The sequence below is a fragment of the Pavona decussata genome, unplaced genomic scaffold (genome assembly GCF_977016875.1).
Source record: "Pavona decussata unplaced genomic scaffold, jaPavDecu1.1 SCAFFOLD_180, whole genome shotgun sequence".
Classification (NCBI taxonomy): Eukaryota; Metazoa; Cnidaria; class Anthozoa; order Scleractinia; family Agariciidae; genus Pavona; species Pavona decussata.
Genome location: NW_028145590.1, coordinates 1,341,385 through 1,362,519, shown reverse-complemented (window position 1 = coordinate 1,362,519; position 21,135 = coordinate 1,341,385). Strand labels below are relative to the sequence as shown.

General features: G+C 38.7%; 2 protein-coding genes across 3 annotated transcripts in view; one reads left to right on the top strand and one right to left on the bottom strand.

Moving 5' to 3' along the window:
- The window catches only part of LOC146463161 (perlucin-like protein), a 30,931-nt gene extending 19,144 nt beyond the window's left edge, over nt 1–11,787 (top strand). The window contains exons 1-3 of one of the 2 annotated variants that reach the window (XM_085084871.1): nt 8,703–8,803; nt 10,461–10,634; nt 11,176–11,787. In XM_085084871.1, coding sequence (XP_084940997.1) covers nt 10,469–10,634; nt 11,176–11,618 — 609 coding nt within the window. In that variant the 5' untranslated portion in view covers nt 8,703–8,803; nt 10,461–10,468 and the 3' untranslated portion in view covers nt 11,619–11,787. Of the gene's footprint in view, nt 1–8,702; nt 8,804–10,460; nt 10,635–11,175 lie in introns of those variants that run through there. The other variant, XM_085084870.1, reaches the window with a different exon arrangement.
- LOC146463162 (uncharacterized) lies at nt 1,624–4,189 on the bottom strand. The gene is made up of 2 exons (XM_085084740.1): nt 4,052–4,189; nt 1,624–3,700 (listed from the first exon to the last, which is right to left on the bottom strand). Exon 2 carries the CDS (start codon nt 3,682–3,684, stop codon nt 1,624–1,626), a length of 2,061 nt encoding a protein of 686 aa, XP_084940866.1. The 5' UTR covers nt 3,685–3,700; nt 4,052–4,189.
- Nucleotides 11,788–21,135: the final 9,348 nt, after the last annotated feature.

The window sequence follows — 21,135 nt, the reverse complement described above, 5'->3', positions numbered from 1 at the left end:
CCAACACCGTTCAACACTTAACAGTTAACTTTTTTAAAACGCTAAACATTAAAATTTTACAACTGAATTTCAACACTAAACATTAAAAAAAAACCCCGCTAAATGACGCTTAATACTAAACCCCATCCATACCCTCATGTAAGAGATAACGAAGCGAAACTGGACAATCAAGTTTCTTTGAATGACTTTTGGGGAGAAGGGGTACAAGCGGTTCTCGGAGTTTTACCTTCTGGGGAGGTATTGGAAGGCACTTAAAAGTGTACTCTTGTGCCCAGTTTCCGAGAGCAGCACATGATGATTTCCGAACTTTAGAAATAGCCCCTTCCGCGCACTGAATGACACGGGGGACCGCCTGTTTAGTTTCTGTACCACTTTCGTGGAAGCTAGTATTAGTCTTTGACAGTCACAAGATAACTTTTACGGCTGCACGCATGTTGCAATTACATTTCGCCCTATACTATTTGATGAAACAGATTTTGGCAGATATCGACAAATAATTATTACTTGAGGTAGCTTTAATTAGATTTCTTGGCAGTAAACAATGGCTTCGTTATAAGTCCATTTTCAAGGCTTCCAGACTTTCAAAGCCTTGGAGAAAATCAAGACTCCGTGAATGCTTTGACAGCAGATCTAAAAAATTGCAAAAGTTTGTAGAACCAAACCGCTTAGAAAAGTAAGACTGTGCTATCCAAAAAAATTGAGTGCAATTTGGCGTGATCTGCTGTATTTTTGAAAAGCCTACTCGCCAGTGTATTGCTTTCACCTCTAAAGAAATTCTTTTTTTCAATTATTATCATCACCGCTATTACCAGTAATTAATGATAACAGGATCCATGAGATCACTTAGCAAATTTTCAGTTGTAGCCGTCTTACCTTCTCTCAGTAAAGTCAGCTCCAAAGCCTCAGAAACGGACAGTAGGCTAATTTGAAGGGATACTGAACTCAGTGTTGCTGATCAACTGAAGAAAATCGACCTGAGGAGGGGACAAAGTTTAAATGATTAAAAAAATCTACCCTTCTTTTCATTCCGCGATATCCACCTTTTTATTGCAGATCCCTCGCTTTCATCCACCTATCTCCAATCTTGGTCACGTCAGGAACATCCAAAATGTTAAATTGACTGATAAACAGATCCATGGCTAGAATCATTGTCCAGAAGTTTGGAAAAACTCGAATTCCCACTCGGTGCTGCGTCATATGGTGAAATCCAGTTTTTTAATTCCTTCAGCTAGCAGCAGATATTTGCATAGTGCATCCATAAATAGAACCAGATATGCATTTAAAGAGCTATTCATGACAGTATCCTAGATAATGCCAACACATTAAGTTTTTGCTAAATAGGTGGTTTACATTGCAGCCATGTTGGTAGAGAAAACAAAAGAAAATTGTTCACAAAGTTTGCATAAAAATGGCAGTGAACTCCCTGAGGAGAAAAATCTTATTGTTCCTGTCCACCAACATGACCGCCATGACGTCACATGCAAACCATCAATATTGTTTTGGTTTAAGCCACAAAAACAAACTTTAGTGATAGTCACTGACTAGGTGGTAAAATGGCTGTTGTTTTTTGGGGGGAGGTATCAAACGCGCTTTAAGGGTATCATTTTGGTGACCTTCAGGATGCTACATGTATTTACTGATCCACTTTGAGAACAAAAGCAAATATTTCATTTGGTGCCAATGAATAATGAATAACTGAATGATCACGAACTTTTGTTTAACAAAAAGGACGGCATGTTTCATGACTGTGTAAACTGTGCTTAGTTCAGTTGACGAGCCTTCGATCATAGGACAGTAGCCAATCTTGCTCACAGAAGGAAGGTCGGGATACAAGATCGAGTTGAATCCACCCCAGCTTAGAACTGGCTGCACTTCTTGCACGGCAATGCCCGTATCCATTAAGCTTGCTGGTTTGATACGAAGGAGAGCCCACATGTCGTCCATATGGAGAGCGTCAGAAAGGACGCTGCCCTCACCCCTCAACCATTCTCTGTCAACTGCGCCGGTATACTGAGTAACTGCAGGTCGTCTTCCGTGAGCTGAGCATTCTTGCAACTCATAGATACTTCCACTTCTCTTCAAACTACGTCGTCTCTCGGAATGATCTTCAGCTATGGTAGGTGGTAGTTCTGGGCCAAACACCTTTCTCTGGTACACAACCATGGTTGTGGCATGGGTCGTGTTTTTGCCATCTATCGTTTCCTCGTTCAGATCGTTATTATCAGCAGCAACTTGCAAGAAGAATCCTGAAGAGATGTTTGATGGGATGACTGTTCCATACGTTTCTACTTTCGCTAATACCTCCGTTGCCAGACTTGTATCAACTGCTAGCAATTCTTCGTATGACCTGTGACCCATTCGGTTTAAGAGGACAACTAGCTGCTTACATCCAGTAAGGTGACGAACCGCCATTGCAAGGCCTATTTGCTTTGGGAGCTTAACGCGGGCGTTTGATGTGAAGTGGATGATGTCCTGGGAAATACTCAGAATGCGTCTCTTGTCCTCTATCTTGACACAGGGATTTGGTCGTTCAAAGTCGTCAACTCCATTCTCATCGGATGTAATCATTATGCGAACTAGCCAGTACAGACTAGGGGGAATGATTCTTCTCGCTGACTCGAGAGATACATCGTGCGCGTTAAGGGGTCTTAATGAGATGCCACTGCATTTCCGTATTTCCTCCTTAATCCGCCGTGCTACATTTACAATCTGCTGGGCACTATCTGAAACCTTGCTTTCGGATTTGATAGCGGAAATCTGTGAAGTAGCAGCAGCATTTAGGACGTCTTGTTGAGATATGTTGCTCGAATAGATAACCTCTGGCTTACTCTTGTCAGGATGCTGGTGGAACACGATGTTTTCTCCGAAGTGCTTCTCAAGTCGATGTTTCAGATGCTGTTTGCTGTAGCTTTCAGCCTTGATTCCCTTGTCCTCCAGGTGCTCGCGATATTTCGACAAAGGCGATGACATGTCGTATGCCTTTCCTTGGTAAATACCTTCACTAATTTCGGCTGCCACCTCTTTTAATGCTGTGTCATATAACGTCTCTGCTTCCTTTTCTTTAAAGCCCTGATGCTTTAGATTGGATTTGCTGACATATGAAGCAAAACACGTTTTATGATATTTTGCCTCAGCAGCTATCAGGTCGTTGTTGACTGAGATGAGGACATTTAGCATTTCTTCATCCCCTTTACTTTGTGCTGCCTGTCGAACTGAATCACATGCTTCAAACGTGGAAACGTTGTACATCTCCCGGCATTTTTTATATGTCTTATTTCGACAAATGAAGCACTTGGACCAACCTATTGAGACACCAGCCGAAGATCTTGAAACTCTGCGTGTTTGCTCATTAGTAGCTCGGCTGTCTTCTTGACCGTGGGTGCTTGTAGCGTATCGTACATTCTGCTCACTAGTATAGGACGAGTAACACGTGGAATGCCAAAACACATCACGGCTTATCAGATTGGGCAATTCCTCGTGGAGCCTATCGTAAACCTCGTCTTTACGAAGGACGAGTGTTCTTTGTAGATTTTCAATTGAGAATCTTTTCGCTCTTCTCAGAATTTCCTCTCTATCGAGCTGGCATATAATGCATTTTGTGAATGCAGTCAATCGTCGTCGCTTTGTCTCAGGAGGTAGTGGTATTGTCAAACCAGAGGCGTTATTTTTCTCCTTACTGGCCATGTAAATCAAACGTACCCTTGAACGAAATAAATTGAAATCTATGACAAACAGTCACTAAACAGCATTTCATTTTTTGTATCTTGCATGAAGAAAGCATTTCACCTTTGTCAACGTATCCATTCTAAGTATCATTGTAAGAGTTGCGAAAGATTTTTGTTGTACGTCAATAGGATCGAAGAAATTAAAACTCTTTCATAATACCCGAAAATTACTCGATAACGGCTACAAGGATGATCTTAAGAAATTTTGAGTTAGGAATTATATATATTTATAAATATGTATTCATTAATAGCTCACACGGGCAAGAAAACGTTTCTTTTAAAATATTTACTTTAAATATATATTTAAATAAACTAGATATACTTACAGTCAGAGCAGCGAAGTTGTCATGGGCGCCGCCATGTTGGATCATCTGAGCCTCGATCTCAATCCACACAGAAACGAGGATACGTTTCTCTGTGTGCAAGCTTGGAGAAAGTTCTCTTGGGAGAAAACGTTGGGAAATCATTGGCGTTCAAACAGAATGAGAATATAATGCATTTTTTTATCTATACGTTTATCACATTTATGTCTTATTAATATCTGACGGAAGATACATTGCTGTTTAGCTTTAGCCCGTCTTCATGTGAGCTTCAACAAGCTAAAGATACTTTTAATTCGACATTACAATTGTTGTGATCAGATACCATGGCTCAGGTGGTAATTAAACCAATTTATACTGAAGTAACCGTAATATTCACAAAAAACGTGCGTGCGATATTGACGAACTTGATATTTCCCAACAACATCGGGCAAAAATGATCACGTCAGCAGTCACGTGATGTTTATCATTAACATCTTGTCATGTGTCTCACATATACGTACTTGTTTGCGAAGTCTCCATCACGATTTAATCGCATTCGCTCATTAATTGCGAGCTTAAAGACCGATGTAGATCTCAGCCTGGTTTCCATGCAGAACTGTAAATTGCGTGACAAAAAAGCCCTGTATTTTGAAACGTATACCACATTTTAACTCTACGAACTACCTAGCATTCATCAGGAGGCCTTTCTCTACCAGAATCAAGTGTCAGACCTTTTCTGTGGCGATGGTTGAACGAAACTCGCACTTTTTGGTCTTTGCTCCCTGACTAGTATAAAAGAAGTCTGAAACAAGAAATGTACTTCTTTCCGAAAATGCTAAGTAACCTGGCCAAATTGCCTTAGTGGCCTGGCATCTTCGAGCGACACGCGGCGGGGTATGGGGCCGAGGAATCTCGACATCACAGGTCGCCAAGGGTTTGTATGGCGAAAATTAAACAACAATATTCCTTCCAAAACCTACAAAAATTACAATCAAGTTTAAAGAAGCTCATGTGATGTGTTTTGCTGTGTTTTCATGGCTTCTCGTAACTCTCGAAAGCCATTTTGAGTGGTTTATCTCTCAGCGGCTGGTCGACTGTGCAGCACTGCCAGCATGTCACTTAACATAGTCCACCTGCAGCATTGATTTCTCTATCAAAACAACAATTCTGTATGAACAAAAAACTCTCAGACGGATCTGAAATACTCGAAGGCAACATACATAGCTATACCTAAATTATCGCAGTGTTTGTGCTGATTAAAAAAAATTGATGACTTTACTTTCCCGCATTGAATGACCGTCGCTGATACTCTTCCATGCGTTCTCTTACAGATCTTTAATCAAAGGAACCCTTCCGGAAGTTTCTTTCAGTCATTCAGTCAACCCGTAGCATCAACTGGCTCAAAAGGAAGCAATCACGTCTGCTTTGGCGGTCATCTCAACCGAACCGCCACCCCCTCGATTAATGGATGTTTCCTTCAACTACTTTCGTTACCCCTTTCAAGTGCTGTCTAACTTACGGTCTTGTGTCGTCTATCTACTTGGAAATGGCAGTGGTCAACTTGAGAGCCTATTCTACTTTGGTCGCAGGGCTCTAATTAACAAATAATTCATACATTTGTAACTATCTTCGCAGACCAACGGGCAAATAGTAGGGACGGGGAAAAGTTCGAAACAGACGAGAAAAAAATCGACGAAGAAAAGTAAGAAGGTCATAACTCAAATTACTAGTTCTTCTGGCGATTGTGTATGCATGGGTGGAGGTCTTAATTAAATTTTTTCTCGCCAGTTTTGAACTTTTCCTCGTCCCCTAGTATCCGTCTAAGAATGATTTATATCCTAACCTAAAGTAAGGTTAAAAATTATCATAGACTGTTACTAGCTAGAGTCACGAGAAGGATGCACATTTTTCGAAATATCACTGGTATCTTAGAAATACGTCTACACTGCCACGCAGGCGATCTCTTTTCAAACCTTGCATCTAAGCAACGGTTCTGATAAAAACCAATGATGTCTGGGATATATTTATGAGAACGAACGAGACGTTGGCTGTTTGTTTTACCAAATGCTAGCTGACCTTTTTTGGCATTTTTAATAACATATTTACCCAGCCCTTCGAAACGAAAGAAATAAGTTTTCTTGTGTAACGAAATTTTGAGCAAAGAGTTTTTCAACGAAAACATTAGATTTTATTTACAACTCTATCCGAATTTCTGAGGCTTTAGCTCGAACGCAGCCATGACTCGAAAAAGCATGGCTGTTCAGTTGTCACTAGCAACTACACTAAAACGCACGTGTAATTGAAATGCAAGACTCCAATGATTGATAGGTTTGTCCCCTCCTTCAGCTGATTCATTCTGCTTTCAAAAAATGAATTTTATCATATTGTCCCTTCCTGGGGTGGATCTGAGGGCGACGTTTCAAGACTGAACTAGAAGTTCAAATCCCAAATTTCTTAAATTTTGGAAGCAAACAAAGAAAGACATCAGCCCTGATGGACTTTTATCAGGAAATTTGAACGAATGTAAACATACGCTCATTCTGACCAATATTTCTCTGACAATATAATCACAGGACAAGGCAAACGAAATTATAGCATTCATTTTCCGCCTTGATATTGAAATTAAAATTGAAATGAAAAACGAAGCTTTATATTATGTCAATTGGATTAATTATTACTATATTATTTGTATTTTTCTTAACTGAAGTAGTGTTTCCCCAGATTTAAACCTGTCGGCAAAAGTTTTTATCCAGAGTAACCTCCATTACAATCCCATCTGTTTACAGGTCCATTTTAAACATAAAAACAAACATTTTCTTTAGTTTCATTGGTAAGAAGTTACAATTGCTGTTTAGAGAGGCCCCTACAACGGAAAATTCCTGAATTCCTCGCCTTGTTAAACTGCGGCGCTGGCCTTTTTGTCGTTGAGTTGTTGATAAAAATATGTTTCTTTCGCTAAAGAGACAGTTTACATTTACGCAGAGTGTATCTAACCAGTTTGAAATTGGGAAAAATTATCATAGACTGTCACTAGCTAGAGTCACGAGAAGGGTGCACATTTTTCGAAATATCACTGGTATCTTAGAAATACGTCTACACTGCCACGCAGGCGATCTCTTATCAAACCTTGCATCTAAGCAACGGTTCTGATAAAAACCAATGATGTCTGGGATATATTTATGAGAACGAACGAGACGTTGGCTGTTTGTTTTACCAAATGCTAGCTGACCTTTTTTGGCATTTTTAATAACATATTTACCCAGCCCTTCGAAACGAAAGAAATAAGTTTTCTTGTGTAACGAAATTTTGAGCAAAAAGTTTTTCAACGAAAACATTAGATTTTATTTACAACTCTATCCGAATTTCTGAGGCTTTAGCTCGAACGCAGCCATGACTCGAAAAAGCATGGCTGTTCAGTTGTCACTAGCAACTACACTAAAACGCACGTGTAATTGAAATGCAAGACTCCAATGATTGATAGGTTTGTCCCCTCCTTCAGCTGATTCATTCTGCTTTCAAAAAATGAATTTTATCATATTGTCCCTTCCTGGGGTGGATCTGAGGGCGAGGTTTCAAGACTGAACTAGAAGTTCAAATCCCAAATTTCTTAAATTTTGGAAGCAAGCAAAGAAAGACATCAGCCCTGATGGACTTTTATCAGGAAATTTGAACGAATGTAAACATACGCTCATTCTGACCAATATTTCTCTGACAATATAATCACAGGACAAGGCAAACGAAATTATAGCATTCATTTTCCGCCTTGATATTGAAATTAAAATTGAAATGAAAAACGAAGCTTTATATTATGTCAATTGGATTAATTATTACTATATTATTTGTATTTTTCTTAACTGAAGTAGTGTTTCCCCAGATTTAAACCTGTCGGCAAAAGTTTTTATCCAGAGTAACCTCCATCACAATCCCATCTGTTTACAGGTCCATTTTAAACATAAAAACAAACATTTTCTTGAGTTTCATTGGTAAGAAGTTACAATTGCTGTTTAGAGAGGCCCCTACAACGGAAAATTCCTGAATTCCTCGCCTTGTTAAACTGCGGCGCTGGCCTTTTTGTCGTTGAGTTGTTGATAAAAATATGTTTCTTTCGCTAAAGAGACAGTTTACATTTACGCAGAGTGTATCTAACCAGTTTGAAATTGGGAAAAATTATCATAGACTGTCACTAGCTACAGTCATGAGAACGGGATGCACATTTTTCGAAATATCACTGGTATCTTAGAAATACGTCTACACTGCCACGCAGGCGATCTCTTATCAAACCTTGCATCTAAGCAACGGTTCTGATAAAAACCAATGATGTCTGGGATATATTTATGAGAACGAACGAGACGTTGGCTGTTTGTTTTACCAAATGCTAGCTGACCTTTTTTGGAATTTTTAATAACATATTTACCCAGCCCTTCGAAACGAAAGAAATTAGGTTTCCCGTGTAACGAAATTTTGAGCAAAAAGTTTTTCAACGAAAACATTAGATTTTATTTACAACTCTATCCGAATTTCTGAGGCTTTATCTCGAACGCAACCATGACTCGGAAAAGCATGGCTGTTCAGTTGTCACTAGCAACTACACTAAAACGCACGTGTGATTGAAATGCAAGACTCCAATGATTGATAGGTTTGTCCCCTCCTTCAGCTGATTTTATTCGGTTCAGATCAGTAACAAAGTTCAGTTCGACTTCAAATTAGCGAACTGTCCGTTTGTGCTTTAGTTGGAGCTGACTTGACCGAGTGCAAGTACGGTGATACAACTGAAAGGTACTAAACGATCTAAACTTTTAAACTTAACTAACTAGATGAGATAACAGTGTTTATCTGAATATGCTCTTCTGTAGAACAGATGACAGCAAAAAGTCTTTCAGAAAATACGTACTCAAATTTCTCGGATCTCGCATTCTTGAGTTTTGCAGCGGTCTCTTCTCTAACTTTTCGCGTGCCCGCTTAAAGTCGTCCCCTTTGTCTGAAGAATACTAGAGTAGACATTTTAAGTTCCTTCAAACATGATTTCACATTGGTGGAACGCGGAGTCTTTCCCTATCCCTCCGAAGTCAGTCCAACAAACTCGACCAAGAAAGTACCTGGTGGTATCTCCAGTATTGAAAGGAATGCCTATATTTTAAACTCTGAATTATTTTGGTTAAACTCGGCGGACTAATTAATATCCGTCACAACAGAACTAATCCAAGCACGTACCACCTACAAGTTGAAGGTTCCGATATCTTTCTTTAATTTTTCTAGCTTTTGTTTTTAATTCTGCATATTATGGTGTCTTATTTTCATGTTTAATTGATTAACAAAAATAGCAATTGGAATTTCCCCCTCAATTTTCGTGTTCAAATCATTCGTAGCTGCGTTCGAAAAATGAATTTTATCATATTGTCCCTTCCTGGGGTGGATCTGAGGGTGAGGTTTCAAGACTGAACTAGAAGTTCAAATCCCAAATTTCTTAAATTTTGGAAGCAAACAAAGAAAGACATCACCCCTGATGGACTTTTATCAGGAAATTTGAACGAATGTAAACATACGCTCATTGTGACCAATTTTTATCTGACAATATAATCACAAGACCAGGCGAACAAAATTATAGTATTCATTTTCTACCTTGATATTGAAATTAAAATTGAAATGAAAAACAATTAAAGCTTTTTATTATGTCAATTGGATTAATTATTACTATATTATTTGTATTTTTCTTAACTTAAGTAGTGTTTCCCCAGATTTAAACCTATCGGCAAAAGTTTTCATCCAGAGTAACCTCCATAATAGCCCCATCTGTTTTCAGGTCCATTTTAAACATAAAAACAATTATTTTCTTTAGTTTCATTGTTAAGAAGTTTCAACTGCTGTTTACAGAGGCCTCTACCGCGGAAAATTCTTGAATTCCTTGCCTTGTTATACTGCGACGCTGGCCTTTATGTCGTTGAGTTGAAACTAGGGTAATGATTAACATACAGTAGTTTCTGTATTTTGATTGGCTATAAGACGATGTCAATTTATCCTAAACAGTGCAAAATATTGAAATTTTCGGTGCAGATTAATGCGATTCACAGAGTAACAACACTTTTGTCATTTTACACGTTTTCTAATCAGTTTTTCGGTTGTAAAGTGTTCTGATCGACAAATTTCAGCTGCTTTGATCAGTTATGCAAATATTTATAATAAGACGCGTTAGCGTAAAACCTATGATAGGCTGTCAATCTCCTATGTTATGAGATATGTCCAGAAATGCACGCTAATAAGATGCATGAACTGTAAGATAGACATCACAAGGTGTCCCCAACCCTAAATTCTTATTAAAATACAAAAAATTATGTCAAACATGAAGTCGTATGAAAAGGGTCTGTCTTATATATAAAGTTCAGGGTTTGGAGGATTTCCGGACATAAATGGACTCTCTCTCACTCTCCTTCCGCAGAACCAAAGATGGCTTTAAAGGAAACAGTGTTCATCATATTCTTTATCCTGTCGCCGATCGGAGCGGATCTTGGGGAAGATCTGCAGAAGGAGATAGACGAGATTAAACAAGTGATGAATGAACAGGTCCTAAAGGCGCTGGACGATCTGTCAACAAAGGCTGGAAAGTGTATCGGTGCGAGAATTGTAGTTTTAACAAGTTAAAAAACATAAAATAAATCACATTTATTAAATGACCCATTGTTCATTTCCGCAGAGTAGCTGCCTGAGTAGAGGTTTGACTGAATTCATAACTTTATAAAATTTCTTCTCTAAATAAGTAATTCCCTTGAAGAGAAGCTAAAACTATAGATTGAATGTTAATTCACAATAAAGGTGCAAATTAAATCTTATGAAAGCTAATTTTGCTATTCGGTTCGGATCTAAAAAAAGGTAAAGCACAAGACCAATTTTTATCGCCGGGAAAGAACATAAAATGTTAAATGTCGTTGTAGTTGATATATAACCCAGTTGCTTAGTTAACTTTGAACTTTTACAGAACGTTCCCTTACGTGGCATTTTTTTTTATAATTTCAATTATGTAAGATATGCCTACTTACACTGTCAATCTATTAAAATTCTAACATGTATATACTCTGACTATGTAGACATATCTGAACGAAAGACAGAATGCAAACAGACCATGGTATATCTGTTTCCATTTTTTGCTTTTTCAGGTTGTCCAACTGGCTGGGTTAGACATGGAAAATCGTGTTACTACATCGACGATACTCCAACCCAAACTTGGAGTGCTGCTCGAACAGCTTGCAAAGGTCTGGGTGCAGACCTGCCTATAATCAAATCAGCAGATGAAAACAAGTTCATCGGTGACCTGGTGTTTAAACAGGCCACACTTACGTGGGGTGGTGCGTGGATTGGAATCCATCGAAAACAGGCAGATCATAAGCTGTACTGGATTGATGGCACTCCAGTAGCCGGTGGGTATACTTCATGGTCAAGGGGGAATCCAGGAGAAACAGAGGAATGTGGCCACATAAGTGGAAAGGCTGGTTCAGCTGGCTGGAAGCACAGAGAAAAAATGTGGAATGATGTACCCTGCACTATGACGAACAGTCAGTCCGCATGGCCAGTTATTCTGTGCGAGAAGTCACTGATTTAGGGAGTACAGCTCCTTCTCAGCGCGCAGCCGCTCATGGGGTTTTATTATCGTTTTAAGTTAAAGGGGAAAATACTAACTAATCAAAGCCGGACTTCTAGTCAACTTGTATTTTAAGTTAAGGTCAATAAATACTGAGTCAATTAAAAAAAAAAAGGTGTTGGAAACATAACTTCTAAATGTGGTTTTATTTGTGTGGCTTTTGAAGTAAATTGGATTGAGGGATGTTTCTTCTGCGTTTTAATCTCTCTACCTCACCCTGATTAAAATATGCATGGAGTCAGCAAGGGAGATAGTGACATCTGCGCGATGTGGGTGCCTTTAATCTCTTCGTAGCTTTCTTTGCCCTACCGGTACAAAATCTATTATTTTGTTTCTTTCTTATGTTCACGGTTGACATCTCCACTCACTGTGGTTAGGCTTCAAGTAAGAAGCTTCCAACTCCTTTAAACAAAGTTTGCAGTTGTTCATCGTTAACATCTGCTTGTGACAGAACCCTATAAATAGTGGCTCTCTTGACTGCTATGATTATTCATTCAAAAAAATTGCCCATCGTCTGACGGTTCCGGCGGAATGAAATGTTAGTTATTCTGTAGACTTCCTCGTGGTCCATATTTCCCATTAACTCCTTGATCTCAGGTGTTTCTTCAAAGTAGTCGGTTCTTCGTTGGGCCACTATGCGTGTTAATGCATTCAAGAAAGCATGTGTTGAAGCTACCACAAAGGTAACAAAACCTCCAGCATTCTGTTACAATGTTTTATATCATAGAGGGCAAAATTAATGAATGCTGATTGGTCGAAATAGAGGGCATTTTTTCTTAATTTTCCTTTCAACGCGAAACCCGTTCAGCAACTTCTCGAGTGGGGGAGAGGAGGGGGGGGGGGGGGCGGGGGGGGCTTGAAAAGCAAACGAGTAAGATGGGCCAACTACCGGGGGGGGGGGAGGGGGAAATCCGGGGGCATGCTTCATGCATTTTAAATTAACCAATGCCGGAATTCCTTATTTACTGTAATGTTACCTAATAAGAACTGATATAACTTTATTTTCTCTGATCTTTAAATTCACCATCATACAATGATCTCTCCTTTACTGACACCAACTCTAAAATAAACCCGGAATCCTGACGATTTAACTTCCACTGCATTCAACACAACAATGTATAAATGGTGCATCAATCAGAATGAAAACAAAGCAAAACAAAAAAAAAACTGAGGAAGTGGCCGATATTTATTGTGTATCAGATTCCTTAAAAATACCAAAATTTCTCTTTCTGTTATTGTTACGGTGGGCGAATTCGTTTGTAATGGCTACAAGAAAAAGTCTCTCTGTTCTTTCTTTATGACTGTTTAATATTGTCAGGTTGCTTAATCACTCTTGTGTCATTGTGGAGCGAAGCCATGTTTTTAGTCTTCGGGCAGTGGAGAAGGATCTTTCACCAGATGCACTTGTTGCCGGATTTCCCAATAAAAGTTTGCCTACTGAAATAACTTCGTTTATCATTTTTCTTTAAGGGGTAGGCAACTCTTTGATTTTAACTAGGTGTCGTCAAAACATGAAAAATCACCTTCGCTCAGTAGCACTTTCAAAATTTCCAGCTGGGCAGTTAACATTCCAACATCGACATCATCGGCGTAAGATATTTCCATGAACTGTAACTCTCCGGAGTTATCCTACGAGTTGACGGCCTTAACTAAAAGAGACTCGATCCATCTTTGCATATGCAGCAAAGCTCGGTTGATTAAAACGCTGCTCAATAGCATTGACCATTAAGTCAATAGATTCAAAGCATATCTGCCTGTAATAGTCTTGTGTCGTCGCAGGGTATGCTGGCTCTCCAGTACCAATTTCAATCCTCCTAGGCGCGCGTGTTCTCCTTGGCAACACTGGTCCTGTCATGGAAAAGTAGTTTCGACTTTTCAGTAAAATGGCATCATAACATGATTTGAAGCTTGCATCACTACTCATTTTCTGCAGGACCTCTTTCGTAAGATGAGTGACTCGTTTACCACTAATAGCTGACGTCCTTGTTTGCTGTAAGGTTTTCGATAAATTACCTGTGCGAGGAAACAGGCGCTGCCCCAAATTCAGCCCAAAGAAGAAGTCGAGAGTGTTCATTTGCGATTGGCACTCAATAATAATAATAATTAGCAACTGAATAAAGTTTGATTCGTCATCAGTGTTACCCTGCATGGCCAGTCCTTGCCGGTCAAGATATTGCAAACATTCTATAACTTTGATGAAACAGATAAGGTTAGACTCCATCGTCTGTTTCGCTGCATCGTTGGACATTTCCAATACATTTTTGCAACTTGTGGGAAAGTTCATTTGGTAGTCAATGGCCAATTTGTGGCAGTCAGATAGTTGATGCTTCTTGAATCGAGTCAAAGGCTTTTTCCAGTTTGAAAACTCATCAGAAATAAAGACCAATTCCTTATTTCTGGCAGCGCGCAGATTTAATTTTGCATTTTGTTGCACACAAATGAAACAGAACACAGAATCGTTTTGTTCATTATAGTGAAGCCAACGAAATTCTCCAAACCACTTTCATTAAAATTAAAGATTCTGTTTGCCACAAAGCTTCTTTGGAAACCTGAAATTTGCAGGTTGGAACGGCTCCGTTACTCGGAAACCTAAAGGTTGACTGGCTGACGAATATTCAACCCGTTGTTGAATCGGAGGAGATGGTCCTTCCCTGGACACTGTAGCTTGTACTACACTGGTAGAGGTTATCACGGGCACCCAACGGATCGTTTCGGTAAATTATCTGTTCGGAAGGCCCTTAATCCCCTACAATTTTCTAAAGGGAATTTTCACCACGAACTTTCGTGATATGGGAAAATTAGGGCCTAGTGTTTTCGGATTGATAAAAATGTTGTTTCGGGTACCCAAAAAAGGTCAGCTGAGAATTTCGGAAAGGAAATAAGACCTTAGGTTTTCGGGAAATGGACAAAAATGCCCTAGTAATTTCGAAAAGATTCAAGTTCCCCTACAATGACCGAACAGATAAAAATATTATAGCGCTGCCTAAAATAAACCTATAGAGCTTTAAAGGCACTCCAGATAGCCTAAAATAGCGCTTCAAAGGATCTGAGAGGAAACTGTCGTTGGGTGCCCCTGAGGTAATTGCCTGACACGATCTTTACCTGAAAAGGGGGGCTGTCCCCTTTTGGAAAAGTAATTAGAAATTTCAGGAGAAGATCTCTTCTTTCCACCAGCAGCAGCATTCGAGATCCCAGCGTCCTTATTCATGTTACCGAACACCATATGGGCTTCTTTGTTTGTTATTACCGCAGGATTAAATGCCCCTGGATGACCACAGCTATACACAATTCTCCGTTTGAAGTATTCAATGGTGACAAAATGTTGCCAAAAGCAAACGGTGCTCCACAAAACTTGTGGTACAACTGCTTTCTGATCCTGAAACCTTATATTGAAAGAGGTACTTTCTGGACAGTGTTGAACTACACTGAGATGATAGAACGAATGACAAGAAAAACAATAATTTCGCTTCCATTGTTAAAAGATCAAGCAATAACTGAAATAATCGTGGCTTTAGCGATTGAATTCTACAATCAACCCGGCGGCGATTTATTAAAGAATCGCCTTATGAACTAAACACAGTCATGCGGTCCGGATCGAAACGGTCCAATCACAAAATTGCCCGTTTTCCTGAGAGGTCCACACGCCAAAAAAAGCCAGTTAAAGGACATAAACCAAGCGTGAGGCTAGAACTAAAAAGTTATTTTTTAATAATAATAGCTGTTTATGTTACTCGTGATTGTCTGCTCTTCAAATGCTTTTGTTACGAACTAATGAGATTTCTTCTGAAATTGTTTTGCTGCTTTAATTTATTTTTATTTTTTACAGCAAAAAAGTAGGGAGGGGGAGGGGGGGTAAAGCCCCCCAGCCCCTTCCTCTGCGCGGTCCCTGTTGTTTATGGTTAATTACTTGTTGGTAGCATATTGTTTCTTATGCCAACGAGCAAAATAAAAACATTGACCTCAGAAAAGGTCACCAATTCCCAACTCAGTAAACATTTCTAAATCAGTTCAAAGTTTCCCCGGTTTGAAACACGTGAAGATTCACTTAAACGGAAATCGGCCAGACAGGGGTCCTCTGAAAGCGATATTTTCCGGTTGCTTTACTTTCCAGGAACTTTAAGGCAAATGACCAATGCCTAAAACCTTATTGTAGTTGCTTGTGTGTGTATCTCCGGGTTGTATTCTCTGATCTATCCCTATCTATTAAAAACTGAATCATTGTATAATACCATGCCTTATCCCAGAAGTAACTTTATCCCCGGAATAAATTCTGTTCCTGGAAGAAGGAATAGCACTATTCAGGGAATAAATCTGGGATAAATTTAATACACCTCGCGAAGTGGTAGTAAATTGCTATTTCAGGGATAAATCTGCAAAAACAAGATGGCCGACATGTTGTTGTTTGGTCGTCTTGCTGATGCAAGACGAGCAAGACCGCGGCGTTTTAGGCTTTTCAATGCACATTTAGATGAATACTTAAGCGAGAAAGACGTCAAGTCAAGATTCCGTTTTGGTAGAGACTTCATAAATTACCTTGCCGATTTGTTGTCCGATGATCTAGCGAGAAACACTGCTCGTAATCACGCACTTTCGCCACTTGTTCACCTTACGTTTCTTTGCATCTGGAAGTTTCCTAGAGGTAATCGGCGTAACATTCGGGCTACCAAGATCCACGGTCTCACGATGCATAACTGCAGTATCACAGGCTCTAGTACGCCGTCAACATATGTTTTATTTAATTGAGTTCAATAAGCACACAAAACTGATCAAAAACCACGCATCAGTTCAGCGACAGTAGACCTCAATTGTAAGAATAACAAGTATAGGTGAAGTGTTTTTTATTTCATTGGGACATGTAGGAAGAGAGGAGGGGGAGGGGAGGCTTTCGGGGTCAATGAAAAATCAAAAGCTCACTGCACCATCAGTTCAATAAATACACACCAGTTCAGTGACAGCAGCCCTCAGTTGTAAAAACAACTATAGAAGAAGTGGTTTTTTTTACAATTAATTAGGACAAGTAGGAGGACAGGGGAGAGGGTTTTACGGGGACGCGGTCCGTATTTAGTGCGGGCAGAAAGTACGACGAATAAACGAAAGAGTATCTATATATTCACAAATAATGGTAACAGGCTTCCACGGACGCATTTAAAAATCCTTTGTCCATTTATCTATTGCTTGTCATTGTATTCATGTTTAGCATCAGCTGTCTAATAATGCAGCTTTTTCTTGTACTTAGCTACTCTTCCTGCTTTTCTGTCTTGCTTGTGCGTTAGACCAATGGAGAAACAACTGAACCAACCCGAAGCGCAAACGAACGAACAAGCGGAAACCCGAGCGAACGAACATCCGAGCAAGTGAACGGATAGGCGAATGACCGAGTTAACGATGGACAGCTCTTTTGTTTGCAGTCATAGGCGCTTATAAGGATTGATTTTATGATATTCTAATGCAAACTTAAAAGCGCTTAACTTTTCGGAACGAGTGAGAAGCGATGTAGCTTTCGTTCTTATTACTTAATGTTAAGTAAATATTGAAAATCTTACGCACGTATTTTAGTGAGCTCAACAAAAAGAGAATTAAGAAACAGCATAGAGTGAAAAAAGCAAAATCAAGCTCCGTGTGCTCAAAGGTCTGTCTGTCAACAAAGAGAGAATTAAGAAACAGCATAGGGTGACAAAAGCAAAAGCAAGCTCCGTGTGCTCAAAGGTCTGTCATTCTCGTCAGGGGCACAGTGAACAGTCCCGGCAAAGAGATCAAGAAACGCTAAACAACGAAAAACACGAAGGAAATTTCGTCCTTCACTCCCTTCACAGTGCTTTATCCACAGGTAGCCCGCGCGCGTTGCACTCAATTTTCCGCCAAACCTGTTTGTCATTTGGGAATCCCCTTTGCTGGAAGATTTATACCTAGAATAGCAAACTTATCCCTGGAATAGCTATTCCAAGAATAAATAGTGCTTCCGGGAACCCATTTTTATTCCTGATATAGTTATTCCTACAATAGCATATTTATTCCTGGAATAACTGTTATACCTGGTATAATTTATTCCTTCTTCCAGGAACCAGCCCCAGGGATTTTATTGACTAAGCGGACATGGTATATGAGCCATTATACCTAGCGACCATTAAATTGTCTTCTGTTTGTTCTTGAAAAGCGAAACCAGCAAGATCTTTAGCAATATTATTTATTGATTGTTTTCAGTAAAACAATTATTCCACTCGCGATTGTTGGATATGAGATGATCATAGCCAACAAGTGGGAGTGAAGTAATTGTTTTATTAAACACTGGATCATTTGATAATGCAATTCCAGAGTTTTGATTGGCTCAGCGACCATGGTATATGAGCCATTATATCATACCCAAGAAACAGTGTCCATTTAATTGTCTTCTAGTTGTTCTTGCAAAGCGAAATTAGCAAAATCTAGTGATATTTCTTGAACGTTTTTAATAAAACAATTATTCCACTCCATTTGTTGGATGCGAAATGATTATAGCAATGGTAATGTTGTCTGGACTAATGCGTACCAGTCTCAATCAAGAAAGAGATTTATAGATTACTAGAAAAAGTTGTACAGAAACTTACTTTAACTTTGAAAGAATAAAATCGTTTAATTCCGCCCAATTTTCTCCGATAGATAATGGAAAAGCTGCTTCGAATGTTTGGTGAGGCGAATTTTGGGCAGGACAGCAACTATATCCCTGTTACCCATAGTTTTCAATTCGATTTAAATGTTTGGGACCATCTTGTAATGAAATACAGCAGACAGTACTAAAATATTCTTAGCTCAAGTTGATGACAAGAATGAGGCTGCTTAACAGTCTCTGCTCCTTTATTGAGATAGAAGAATACACTTTTAGTAAAAACCAATCAGGATAAAGGGTTTCATGAAATCAATGGCACATCTCCAGGCGAGTTTATTGTGCCATTGTAAAGAAACCAGTTTTTAAACCTGGCTAGTCTGATTTTGATAAGCCAGTTACCGTCATTCACGGCCAAAATATGTTAATGTAATCCTCCGCAAAAAAAATGTATTGACCTCCGCACTCTAATGAGAATCCTCTGCACTTTAATGACAATCCTCCGCAAATAATGTATCCCTTAGCATCTAATGAGAATCCTCCGGGAAAATGAAAAGTAAAACATGAAGAGTAAATCAAGAGTAAAACTCTTTACTTAAAATCGCACTTACAGATTTTCGTCTAATTTTGCCCACAACTTGTGTACATTAAGTAGTTCAAATCCTGAAAATTTTGTTTGTAGGTGTTTTACTAGATTTCGAGATTATCGGCGTCATTTGAATAGAAGGGCTTTGCGTTACTGTTACCATCACGAATGGCTATTGGTTTGAAGCAAGAGCAAAAAAGTAAAAATTTAATCATAGCTTGAAATGGTGGTGTAATATGGAGAAAATAAAAACATAGTTTAGTCTACTACTTTTAGCTCTAAAGAAATTCCTTTTTATATTAGCATCATCGCTGTTATATTGCCAGTATCGTTAACATAAAGGAATAGCTGCTGTTGTAATCCACACGTTAATCATGATCATCTCTCTCTCTCAAAAAAGCGTTAAATTATACTCTATGTAGGCGTGCACGGAGCAAACTTCGGAGTAAAGTTTTCGAACATTCCATGCCACAAAGCTTTTGTCTTCCTTTCTTATCTTTTTCAAGAAGGTGTTATTGAATTTCCATTAAGTCTCGGATTATTTCATTTTTCCAGAATAAAGTAATGTAAATTGGCTGATAATGTGGTGTTATTTAACAAATAAAGAAGCCTCGACTGTGCTCTGTTCTGTTGTAAAGCACGCAGGAAGCGGGTAGAGCAAGAAAGAAGTGTCGAGGGGAAACACGAGACGTAGTCGAGTGTTTCTCCCTACTTCTTGAGTGCTCTAGCCGCTTCCTAAGTGCGTTACAACAGAACAGAGCACAGTCGAGGCTTCTTTATTTGTTTTATGTTAAAGAATTCTTTTATTTAACCCCGCGTTTACCCTCATTTTCAAAACGAACTTCATTTTCCGAACGAACAGATGTGGCGTCAGCGTGTATCTGTTTTCTGATGAAGCACGTTAAAATAAGCCAATCACAATCCTTGTTAGAATGTTTCAAATGATTTGATTGGTTGAACAACACGAAAGCTGTCAGACATGTCGAAACAAGGCATCTTGGTGAAACCTTAGTTCTTAGAAACCTTAGAAATCTTAGTTCGGATGCTCTACCACTGAGCTAGCAGTTTGCAGGACCTTATATCCTTTAGTTACTTACCAAGGCTTTCAAACTGACTAAGTATGAGCGAAATCTATTTAAATACCGTGGCCACCTTTTTTTAATTTTCCTCGATTTTTATTAACATTCACTGTTAAAACGTTTCTCTTAAAATTCAAATAAAACCCGATAAGAAACAACCATACCTTAAGCATAGATGTTTGTGTCGTCGATGAGTAAATTATTTTAACGAATCATTGGTGATAGCTTTTGCATCGTTTAAAATTTAGTTCGTATGTGGCTCTTACTAAGTCCTTGTTTCCTATTATCAAAAGGGGATCGGACTTGAAATAAATTTACTCCATATTGTGAGCATAGTTTGACATGATGGACTTAAAACAGCAAGTCAATGCAAATAAAAGTAAAAACATTGTTTTCTTCAAAATGAATTGTTAAGAAATTGCTGGCTGATTTCATGAAGTTAAATTCGTTAGAAAAAGTGATATCCGTAAGACACACAACATTACTACGAAACATTTTCTTTCGTGTCAATTTTGTAAAGCTTTAATTGTAATTGAAATTGATAAAAATTATCATTCAAATAAAACATTCAAATAAAACCCAATAAGAAACAACCATACCTTAAGCATACATGTTTGTGTCGTCGATGAGTAAGTTATTTTAACGAATCGGTGGTGATAGCTTTTGCATCGTTCAACATTTAGTTCGTAAACTATGTGGCTCTTACTAAGTCCTTGTTTCCTATTATCAAAAGGGGAGGATTTACTCCCTATTGTGAGCAAAGTTTGACATGATGGACTTAAAACAGCAAGTCAGAGCAAATAAAAGTAACAACATTATTTTCTTCAAAATAAATTTTCAAGAAATTGCTGGCTGGTTTCAAGAAGTTAAGTTCGTAAAAAAAAGTGATATCCGTAAGACACACAACATTACTACGAAACATTTTCTTTCGTGTCAATTTTATAAAGCTTTAACTGTAATTAAAATTGATAAAAATTATCATAGACTGTCACTAGCTAGAGTCACGAGAAGGCTGCACATTTTTCGAATTATCACTGGTATCTTAGAAATACGTCTTCACTGCCACGCAGGCGATCTCTTATCAAACCTTGCATCTAAGCAACGTTCTGATAAAAACCAATAATGTCTGGGATATATTTATGAGACCGAACGAGACGTTGGCTGTTTGTTTTACCGAATGTTAGCTGACCTTTTCTGGCATTTTTAATAACATATTTACCCAGCCCTTCGAAA